This window comes from Monodelphis domestica, chromosome 2 (assembly GCF_027887165.1).
Source record: "Monodelphis domestica isolate mMonDom1 chromosome 2, mMonDom1.pri, whole genome shotgun sequence".
Lineage (NCBI taxonomy): Eukaryota > Metazoa > Chordata > Mammalia > Didelphimorphia > Didelphidae > Monodelphis > Monodelphis domestica.
In genome coordinates this window covers 103,099,932-103,111,914 of record NC_077228.1, presented here as the reverse complement: position 1 = coordinate 103,111,914, position 11,983 = coordinate 103,099,932, and the positions used below count along the sequence as shown (strand labels likewise).

The 11,983-nt window shown below is 40.2% G+C and overlaps 1 protein-coding gene across 2 annotated transcripts in view; it reads left to right on the top strand.

Moving 5' to 3' along the window:
• Positions 1 to 11,983, top strand: part of CACNA1S (calcium voltage-gated channel subunit alpha1 S) — a 108,886-nt gene that overhangs the window by 18,227 nt on the left and 78,676 nt on the right. For both annotated transcript variants that reach the window (XM_007481120.3, XM_001368020.5), the window contains exons 3-5: positions 8,850 to 8,989; positions 10,855 to 10,997; positions 11,243 to 11,395. In XM_007481120.3, coding sequence (XP_007481182.2) covers positions 8,850 to 8,989; positions 10,855 to 10,997; positions 11,243 to 11,395 — 436 coding nt within the window. The remainder of the gene's footprint in view (positions 1 to 8,849; positions 8,990 to 10,854; positions 10,998 to 11,242; positions 11,396 to 11,983) is intronic.

Here is an 11,983-nt window from a genome sequence, read left to right as displayed (position 1 = left end):
AGTCACCTTGGGAAGAATTTGACAAAGTCATAAGTTTAAGGCATTAAAGATTGATAATGGCTTAATGGATTAGCTCACCCCCAGGGACTATATATTTAACAGGAAACAATGGCTTAACCCAAATGAGTAACTGTATGGTAGTAGAATTTGAGACACTATGACAGGATGTGGGTAAGACAGTGGATACAGGCAGAGAGGCTTATTGTTCCCTCCTCCTACTGAAGAGGAAGGCAAAAAGTACATTTGCCTGACTTTGCCCTCTGGGAGTCCAAGTCCGTTGCCAAGTCATAACCCAGAAACAAAGACAGAGGTGTATTCAAGACTGTATTACTAGGCAGATCCAAGGAGGCAGAGAAAACTCAGGAAACAAGAAATCTCTGAGCTAGACGGGTCCTCAGTGGCCCATCATGTCTAATTAGACTAGAACAAGACTCCCTCTGTAACATCCATCAGTCAAAAATTGATGAAACTCAGAGTCCTTCAGAGAAGGGAAATCCCTCCCTTCTCAAGGTAACTCATGCCACTTTGGGGAGTTCTAACTGTTGGGAAGCTTTTCCCAACATCAAGCTAGATATGTTCCTCTACAATTGCCTCCCCCAACAAATGTTCATAGAGCATGAACTCAAGGCCCTTTGCTCTCCCAGTTGCTCTTCTCTGGATACTCTCCCAATTATTGGTTGCTTTTTCTAAACTATAGTTCCCAGGGCAGAACATTAGCTTCAAATGTGTCTGACCAAGATGGAATAATGCAGACTAAATTCACATTAAACTCTAAAAATTTGCTGATCAGTTATCTCATCTGAGCTTCAAGAAAGAGAGAGAGAGAGAGAAAGAAGAGAGAGAGAGAGAGAGAGAGAGAGAGGAGAGAGAGAGAGAGAGAGAGAGAGAGAGAGAGAGAGAAGGAGGGAGGGAGGGGAGAGAGGGAGGGAGGGAAGAGAGAGAGAGAGAGGGAGAGGGAGAGAGACTTATGTTTCTAGGATTGAATTCCTTTGGTCAGTCTCAGTTACATTTAGACTGGTTTTTTTGACAGATTTTATTATTATATAACCTTCATTTATTTCCCCCTTGGTTCTTCCTCTTCCACCTTTCAAAAAGCCATTTTTTATAACTAGGAGTTTGGAGTTTTTAATTCTTTTTTTTAAGGGGGAAAATTTTCAGTAAAACCAATCAACCACATGGAAAATATCTTACATTCCCATGCAATGTCCCTCCACCCGGTATCTTCACCACTACAAAAAGGCTGAGCGAGGTGTTCTCATGTCTTTCTCTCAAGCTTCAGCTTATTCCTTATCATTTCACCACATTCAGTTTTGTGTTTGTTTGTGGTTGCTGGTCTTTTCATTTGCTCTATGGAAATCATTTTATAGATTGTTTTCCTCACTCTGGTGATTTTACCTTGCATAAGTTCACATGTCTTTCCATGCTTCTTATATTGATCCTGTTCATTTCTTAGAACACTGTTATATTCAGTTAGATTCATGTACCACAAGTTGTTTGGCCTTTCTCCAATTGATGGGAGTCTACATAGTTTCTATTTCTTTGTTTCTATAGAGCCACAAAAGTATGTGGTGTATGTTAAAGTTTTCTTTTTATCAATGACCTCCTTAGGATATTTGCCTAAAAGCAGAACCTTTGGGTCAAGTAATAAAAACATTTTTATCATTTTATTTCCATAATTCAAAATTGATATTCAGAATGGTTGTGTCATTTCATAGCTCCACCAACAATGTATTAGTATGCCTTTTGTTCTACAATCCCTCCAATCTTGACTATTCTTGTATATATACATACATATATATATAGTCATCTTTGCCTTTTTTGTTGGGTGAGAGTTGCTTTGATTTGCATTTCTGTTATCATTAGTTATTCAAAGAGGGAAAAAAAGACAATTTGGCAAGACTTCCAAGTAAGCAAAGGTTATCTCAAGTCATTTAAGGATGAAAGCAGGACAGTAAATAGAAGAAAAATTTTTTAAATTGTAAAAATCACTCTAACGAACTGTTTCTCAGCAAGTACAGGGAAACAGCCACATTTGGATTCTAACATCACATTCTGAATGTGTTACAGAGGAGGAAGAAGTGCTACAAAAAGAACAAAGGCAGGGAAAGCCTCAGGATTAGACTAAGTGTATGTAGAAAATCTGTGTTGAAGTCAACACGATGTGAAGGCATTGAGATATTGATATGCAAGATATCTGAAGTTGAGGAAGATATCAAAGGTGTAAGGGGTGGATCTCAGATCTTATTAATAAAAAGAGATGAAAAAACCATCAATTATACCTAAATTATATGTCTATTCTCCCAACCTGTAGGTCTATTCTCCAATAAATCTTTATGAGAATCATCTATATATGACTTGATAATATCCTCAGTGAAGGTATTATTGGAGAATAACCAAGCTTCCCCAAGAGATCTTCAGTAATGGACCACATATTAACCACTTAACAATTGACTGAAAAGATGTAGAGAATATGTAATCCCACCATAGTTATTGTCTGTTGATTATAGAAAAAACCCATTTTATTTCATAGAATAAAATGCTATATTAAAGTCTCTTTACAACAAGATATATCTCATCTATACATCAAAATTACTCAATATTCCTTAAAAGGCACAACACAGAACTAATTTTTCAATGACTCTTTTTTGCTTTACAAAAATTCTTGTCCCTCAGTGAATCTCTATCCAGGCCTGAAGTCAGGAAATCCAAGGTTCAAATCTGGTCTCAGACACTTTCTAGCTGTGTGAACCTGGGCAAGTCATTTAACCCTTACCAAGAGACTACTACTAACATACTCTTACCATTCTTCTGTCTTAGAATCAATATTGATTTTAAGAAAGAGAGTAAGGGTTTAAAAAAAAGAAAAAAGAAAAATCCCTGTGATGGAAGAAATCCAGTACAGAGTCCAAATTAGGGAGGTATTCTCTGTAAATCTCCTCTAGCTTCTCCTATTTTTATGACTATGTGCTAATCATACCAAGCCCTAGAGCTCTCCCTCCTCCTAGAAGAGTTTTGTAATCATTAATCATTCAGAGGTGTTTGCTCAGATCATCCACATGGGAAGCATCAAGTGGATGAAGAATGCTTATTTCTCAGATTATAACTTGCATTTGAATGGACATCCTCTAGAATTTTCCCATCAGCACTCAAGGACAGCCAGTACAAATGAACATGTATTTGGCACAGACCTGAATAGAACTAAGAGAGCAGGCTGAACTGCATTCTGGAAGTTCTAAAGTAACCCAGTTTCCCATGAAAGTAAATACCATCTACCAATGTTGGCATTATCAGTGAGACATGGAATATGACAATTCCTGAAGAATTAAAGATGAATATCACACACAGGGCAGAAGACTGTGGTGAGTGTGACAGGCTGTGTTTAAAACATACACATTTCCTTCCTAATCCTTAGCTCCCATTATTCTATCACAAGGAATCATGTTCCTAAGAATTCACATATGGACACTGATAGTTGTATGACTGGGGAAGTGGGAAATTCCATCTCTGAGTCTCTGGTGTGTCACTCATAAAGTGAGAGTTGGACTGCATCTAGTTTAAAATTTATTTTAGAAAATAATAATAGGGGCAGTGGGCTCAGTTGCAGATAAAGCTTCAGACCTGGGATGGAGAAGATCTGGCCTCAGACACTTCCTAGATGTCTGACCCTGGGCAAGTCACTTAACCCCATTTGCCCAGCCCTTGCCCTTCTATTTTAGAGTTGTGAAGTCAGGAAGGGAAGGAAGGAAGGAGGAGGAAGGAAGGAAGGAAGGAAGGAAGGAAGGAAGGAAGGAAGGAAGGAAGAAGAAAGAAAGAAAGAAGAAAGAAAGAAAGAAAGAAAGAAAGAAAGAAAGAAAGAAAGAAAGAAAGAAAGAAAGAAAGAAAGAAAGAAAGAAAGAAAGAAAGAAAGAAGAAAGAAAGAAAGAAAGAAAGAAAGAAAGAAAGAGGAAGGAAGGAAGGAAATATAGAATTCACAAAAGCACTTTTAAGATTTACGAAGCACTTTACATTGCTCTTGGTATTTGTTATAGATGTTATCTAATTGTCTGAGTCAATACATAGATTGATCAGAGAGGGAATTATTCTTTAAATCTGGATGAGTATATGTATATGTGTTTCTCAGTGTGAAAGCAATGCACTGACTCAGATTATACACCCACAAATACGCCAACACAGACACATTCAAGAAATCTACACCTTCATTCCATATACCCATATTAAGTCTCCTGCTGATGCTGACAGATAAATGCCTACAACTAGCGAAGTATCATTACTATATTCAGACATACATACATACAGACAGACAGACAACACACAATTCCAGCTCTAATATTTTGTAATTCTACCAACAGCAAGATTTTGTGGAAGGGAGCTCATTGGAGGAGGGAGCCATGCCTGTGGGGGCCTAGCAGCTGAGACAGCTGACTTACCCCATCTGGCTACCCACAAGTCCTTGAAACTGTCAACCTGAGCCTGAGCCAGCTGCCAGGAGGGACATCTAAGAGATGGGCAGCAGCAGATGTAGGAGGTGAGACTGGGTGATAGATGGCTAACAGTCTCTTCAACAGTCTGTGGAAAGCCCAGCATCTATTTTGGTCCCTTCTCTCCCTCCTCCTCCTCCTTCCCCCTAAGCTAAGGCATAAAGTTTTTGACGCTGACTCAATTCTTTTTTTTTTGGCTTCAAATTTCCTTTATTCACAGATTTTAAAAATATTTTTTCTTCAATTACACAAAAAATTCTAACCTTCATTTTTTTTAACGTTTGAGCTAAATTCTCACCCTCTCTTCCCATCTCCCTGTGCCAGCAAGCAATCTGACACATTTTACATGAGCAATAGTGTAACATCTTTCTGTAATCCTCTTATCGTGAAAGAGAGTCTGAACAAACGAAAGGAAAGGGGAAGAAATAAAGCAAAAGATAGGACATCTCGGTCTGCACTCAGACTCCATGGACTCTTTCTCTGACAAAGAATGGCATTTTTCATCATGTTCACCCATCTTTTACCCTCTCTCCCTCCCTACCCCTTAAGGAATTCCTACCTCCTATGAACTTATCCCCAAAAGAAATCCAAGTTCAAACCGAAAACAAGCTGGCGCCCTACACACCCTTAACCCCACACCCAGTTTCACCATCAGCCACACTCACAGTTCTGCCTCCTCATTTGAGCCCACCCTTTCCCACTCCCCAGCAGAAAAGAGCTGTAATTGGTCATTAACAGGCTCCTCTGGCACAATCTGTTGCTCCTAGTAACTCCCTTCAGGTAAAAATCACCTTTCGGTAAGCCTCCACTTTCATTGCGACTTTGGTAAGGTGCCAAAGGCATAAGGCTGTCAGTAAGATTCCATTTTAATTTTGTCTTACAATTATCTGGATGGGAGGGAGGGAGACACGTGCTGCACAGTGGATAGAAGACCAAGCCTGAGGTCAGGAGTTCAAATCCAACTTAGACACTTCAGCTAGCTGTGTGACACAGTACAAATCACCTAACTGCTATTTGCCTCAGTTTCCTTATCTGTAAAATGGGAATAATAATAATAACACTTCCAAAGATTGTTGTGGGGATCAAATGAGATAATATTTATATGCACTCAGCCAAGTGCCTGGCACATAGTAAATGCTATATAAATGTTAGCAGTTATTTCACAGGGTTATTGTGAAGATCAGATGAGACCATAACTGTAAGGCATTTTAGCCCACTGCCTACAACATATCGTTGTTATTATTCAGTTATTTCTCAGTCATGTCCCTATTAGAGGTTTTCTTGAAAAAGATACTGGAGAGGCAGCTAGGTAGCTCAGAAGACAGAGAGCCAGACCTGGAGAAGAAAGGTCCTGGATTCAAATTTGACCTCAAACACTTCCTAGCTATGTGATCCTGGGCAAGTCACTTAACCCCCATTGTCTATCCCTTACCACTCTCCTTGGAACCAATACTTAGTATTGATTCTAAGACAGAAGGTATGATTTAAAAAAAAAGAAGGTACTGAAGTAATTTCCCATTTCCTTCTCCAGCTCATTTTACAGATGAGGAAACTGAGGCAAACAGGATTAAATGACTTGCCCAGGGTCATAGAGCTAGTGAATGTTTGAGGCCAGATTTGAACTAAGAAGATGAATCTTCCTGACTTCATTTCTCCAACTGGCACTTATATATAAATATTATTCTTATTGTTATTAGGAACTGATGAGAGGAATCGAGTATATCTTCTATAATGGATAGCCTATATAATGTCAAAGTTGCCTTATCCCCACTCCCATCCTTACAAATTAGTCTTGGGTCCTAGAACAAGGTTATATCTCCCTCTCAGTATCCCTGAGGAATTTAGGGTGACCCCCTCTGATGTTTCCTCTCCCTTCCTCAATATTATCTATTGAGAATGAGTTTCCTGTGTCTCTGTTTCTAACTACTCTCTCTGGAAGCCTTCACTGATGAAGACAGTTGGAGATTCCCTGGACCAGAGTGTTGGTGATACCTGCTCCCACTATATCCCATATCAACACCAAATTAAAAGAAAAAACAAAACCTCAGAAAATGTGAATATGATAATAGCATCACTATAGCCATATTGACATATGCATGTGAAAGTTAATGCTAATATTTCTCTCTGATAAAACAAAACCCAAGGAAGAGGACAGGAGAGATGCCTGCTGAAAGGGATGTGATATCCAAGGATGGAAGGCTGTGGGATGCTCCATTATGGTGATAAGGAGCATCAGAATTCTGGAAGCATTTAGGGCTTCAAAGAAGATTTATGGCAATGTAAGAAATGAAATGGCTTCAAATCCTTAACCAGAAAATAATAAATTCTATGTGTCATAGTAGATTGAGTGCTGGATCTTGAGTCAGATCGATCTGCATTTGAATCCTGTCTCTGAGATATATGACCTGGGTCACCTCTGAGTCTGTTTTCTTCTCTGTGAAATGGGGATAATAATAAGCATAATGATTAGTGTTGTTGGGAATCTCAAGTGAGATAACATTAAAGTACCACATAAAGTCTAACTTTTAGTATTCACTAGGTAGCTATGGATATCATTCCAGGCCTGAAGTTAGGAATGACTGACCCTTACTAGCTGTGTGACCCTGGGCAAGTCACTTTACCCTGTTTGCCTCCATTTCTTCATCTGTAAAATGAGCTGGAGAAAGAAATCCAGTATCTTTGCCAAGAAAATCCCAAATGGGGCCACAAAGAATTAGATATGACTGAATGACCATCATATACATAATATTAAACAACAATTATTTTTCAGGGAAATTTTATGAGCAGAGACCAAAGATGTTACCCAGCCAAGTTTAGGTGGCTTTATGGAGAATGATTTAACCAAAGGATAATCTCCATTCCAGAGAGAGATTTTGCTTTCTCAATGACAATAGGGAATGAGGGACCTTAGAGTGGGGATCTGACCTTGGAGTGGGGAATAAGAATATTCCAAGAATTCATTCAGTGAGCATTTTTAAGCTCTTAGGATAGTGATGGTGAACCCTTTAGAGACCAAATGCCCAAACTACAACCCTCACACCACAGTGCTCCCTCTGGGCTGCTGGGAAGAGGGGCAGGTGATGGGAGAAATGTCCTCAGGTGTGCGTGGATGGGGGAAGGGAGCAGCCCCCTCTGGCAAGCTCTGGTACGCGTGCCATAGGTTTGCCAACATGGTCCCAGGATGTACAAGGCAGAGAAACACAATAGTGTATAGAGTTGACCTTGGAGATAGGAAGACCTAGGCTTACATTCCCCCTCTGACACATGCTGGATGTGTGACCCAAGTAATATAATCTCATAATGTCCCAGACAACTCTTCAAGACTAGAATTTGCAAAGCATGTACCAATCTGCACAGTAGAAGATATTTCCTTGTTACACCCATGAAATCACAGACCTCTCCCCAAAATGTGCAAGCACTGGGTTAGGTCTTATACATGCAAAGATAAACATAAAAATTCTTGTCCTTGGGGAGCTTAATTCTAATGTGGATGGGGAGAAGATAAACAAACAGGTTATTGTTGCTCAGTCATTTTCAGTTGCATCTGACTCTTCACAACCCAATTTAAGGTTTTCTTCACAGAGTTATTGGAATGGATGTCATTTCCTTCTCCAGCTCATTTACAGATGAGAAAACTGAGGCAAACAGGGTTAATTGACTTGCCCAGGGTCACATAGTTAGTATCTGAGGTCAGATTTGAACTCGGGAAAATGATGAGCCTTCCTGATACAAGGCACAGAACTCTATCCACTGTACCACCTAGTTGCCCCCAAGTACACAGGTAAATGATTACAAATAAATCTGAATGGGGACATAGTAGTAATAATTTAAGGAAGGACAACAAATGATTGAAATTCTAGGAGTCAGCTAACCAAGAGTAGGAAGAGGCATTATGGTATAATGGAAACAATGCTGGATTCAGAATCAGAGATCCTGGATTCAGAAACCACTTATTACCTGTGTGATCGTAGGAAAGTCACTTAACTTTTCTGGACCTGAGTTTGTAAAATCTGTAAAAGAGGGGTGACTGGAGAGACTAGAGGATCTCTGAGTACTGCTATAAACCAAACATCCAAAATGAGAAATGTGAGATTGTGTGCCTCACTCATAAAGCATGATCTCCCACAAATCCTCCACACTTACAATAAAATTTTGTGTTCTTTAAGCAGGTGGCCAAAGCTATTTTACTATAGTAAGTGGGAAGGGATGTCCCTGTTGAAATGAAAAACATCTTGCATCCCAGACCTCTGTAAAAGAAATCTCTTCAGTCTCTCAAGTGATAACAAGATAAATCATATCTAAGGGACAACAGAAACCACCCAGGAAATCTTTCTGAGAGCTAACCTCTCCCATTCTCCAACATTCCTGCAGGAGAAATTGGAGTATTTCTTCCTCATCGTCTTTTCGATTGAAGCTGCCATGAAGATCATTGCTTATGGCTTCCTTTTCCATCAAGATGCCTATCTGCGCAGTGGCTGGAACATTCTAGATTTCATCATTGTCTTCCTTGGGTAAGTGGAGGACCCCAAACTTTCCAGGATTGGAAGAAGTTGGGGTTGGGATGTTCCTACCAGCTTTGCCAGGAAGAGTACTGTGGAAAGGGACATATGAATATATGTGAGATATATAGCTGTAGATATATCAATAAACATAATATGGGCCCTTTTGAAGACACCCTTCACAGGGGATTCCTCATTGTCGCCATCTTGGAGATGTAGGTGAAGACATCAAAAGACCTCTTGCTTGACAGAATATTCAACCTAGCCTCACTCATTCTTCTCCCATGCCCCAGCTGAGGTGCTCTGGTTCCTGTTCCTTTGGCCTGTAATTAATCAATCAGTAAGCATTTATTAAATGTCTGCTGCATCCTGGGCCCTTGTCAGTCATCCTAATGTTTATCTTGCCACTGGATTTTGATGACTGGAAGAGAGAGTAAGTCTGATGACTTTGTGCCACTCTGCCTCACTTAAATCTAATTCATGTACAAGTTAAGACATGTGGTTATCATTGGTCCTCTTAAAAAGTGAAGGATGAGGTTGCCTCATTTAACCTTTTAAACTCTTTAAACCTGTAAGTTTAAAAAGAAAATGAAAGATGCATAACAACTAGGTGCCAAGCACTGTGTGGATTTTAGGGAAATAAAAATACAAAGTTAAAATAGTTTCTGCCCTTAAGGGGCTTACATTCTATCCTGACAGAGAAGTGACAGAGTCAGTGTACAGATGGAGACATAGACTTTTGGATGTGGTCAGGGTTAGAATCTGATTTGCCTGACTATGTATGTTTGTAGAATGGGAGGGAAAGAAAAAATTTTTCATTGAAAAAATTAAATTAAAAAATCTATTTCTGTCCATAGATATCTATATGTGAATAAATTAAATTATATAACCTCCAAAGTCAGAGCATCATTCCATAGCTAACAGCCATTCAGAATAGATCCATTCATATTAAGACAAAAATCACTTTGTAAACAAAAAATAAAGACAAAGCAATTTTGATTCAGAGGTATTTCAATATGAATGAGTCTGGACTAGCTGGCCATTACATATGGAATAGTGCTCCAACTGCTCAATAGATATCATTAAGTTCAATTCAGCAAGTATTTTTAATAACCCTTTTACCTTCTGTCTTAGAATCAATACTAAGTATTGGTACCAAGGCATAAGAGTGGTAATGGCTAGGCAATAGGGGTTAAGTGACTTGCCAAGGGTCACACAGCCAGGAAATGTCTGAGGCTCGATTTGAACCCAGAATACTTCCCATCTCCAGACCTGGGTTTCTATCCACTGAGTCATCTAGCTGTGCCCAGCAAATATTTTCTAAGTACCTCCTACATGTCTACCACTATGCTAGACACTTACTGGGGAATGCAAGCAAAGCATATGCTTTAGCCACTGCCCTAAAGGAACTTACAATTGAGTTGGGGAGGCAAGGCAAATGGGCATGAATACTAAAAGAATACTAGCCAGCTATGGGTAATTGAATGACTATTTTCATGGTGGAGACATTAAGCTCTAGAGGAGTTCAGAAAAGGGAGAGAGATCACTGAAGACTGGAGCTGTCAATGAAGGCTTCATGGAGGAGTTGGGACTTGAGTTGGGTTTTGAAAGATGGATAAAATTTATATAGGTAGAGAGAAAAGAAAGTGAACTCTAAGCTAGGTCAGCAAAGGTACAGAAATGAACCTTGGCTTTAGGCTGTCTGCTCAGGAATACCTTTGAGCCAGGGGCATGATTGTGGGGGTCTAACTTATTCCCAAGATGGTCTGACCCATGGAAGGACTCCCTTGGAAACCAGGACCAGAAGCTTTCCTACCTGAGGCAGTGGGGGTTTCTGACCTGCTGGCTTGTCCCTCTTTCCTTCCCCTCCTCTCTAGGGTTTCCACTGTGATTCTGGAAGAGATCAACTTGATCCAAAGCAATTCGACTCCAATGAGCAGCAAAGGAGCTGGTTTGGATGTCAAAGCCCTGAGAGCCTTCCGTGTCCTCAGACCCCTTCGACTGGTGTCAGGGGTTCCAAGTGGGTGGCAGTGCCTTCTGTAGAATCTGTCTTTCCCTTGGCCCCAGCTTTTTTTTCCAGTTTTGAATCTTTCTGCTAACAAAAGTTCAGGGGTCTGTGGTTCCTGGGGTGGCTGGGAAAGGGAAGGCAGTCTGGTTTCAGGATTGCTCTTCTTTTCCTTGGAAAAAGGCTTTATGGACAAGAAGGGGAGAACTTGGGTTTGAGGGCAAGTGAGGAGAAATGTAACAGGCTCCCTCTGACCACAGGTCTGCAGGTTGTTCTCAATTCCATCATCAAGGCCATGATCCCTCTGTTCCACATTGCCCTTCTGGTTCTCTTCATGGTCATCATCTATGCCATTATTGGACTGGAACTCTTCAAAGGAAAAATGCACAAGACCTGCTACTTCATTGGGACAGGTAAACCCCACAAGGGGAAAAAGGGGCAAGAGAGATTCCAGGGCTGACTAAGGCAATGAACAGGATAGGCCATTTTCTCCCAAACCCATTGGTTGGCTTTGGCTTGGATTCTCTGTATTTTTTTTTTAATTTTTATTTAATTAGTCAATTTAGAACATTATTCCTTGATTAAAAGAATAATATTCTTTCCCTCCCCTCCCCCACCCCTTCCCATAGCCAACACATAATTCCACTGGGTTTTACATGTGTCCCTGATCAAAACCCATTTCCATGTGGTTGGTGTTTGCACTGGGATGATCATTTAGAGTCTACATCCCCAATCATATCCCTCTTGACCCATGTAATCAAGCAGTTGTTTTTCTTCGGTGTTTCTGCTCCCACAGTTTTTCCTCTGCATGTGGATAGAGTTCTTTCTCATAGATCCCTCCAAGTTGTTCAGGATCACTGCATTGTCACTAATGGAGAAGTCCATTACATTTAATTGTACCACAGTGTATCAGTCTCTGTGTACAATGTTCTCCTGGTTCTGCTCCTCTCACTCTGCATCAATTCCTGGAGGTCATTCCAGTTCCCATGGAATTCCTCCAG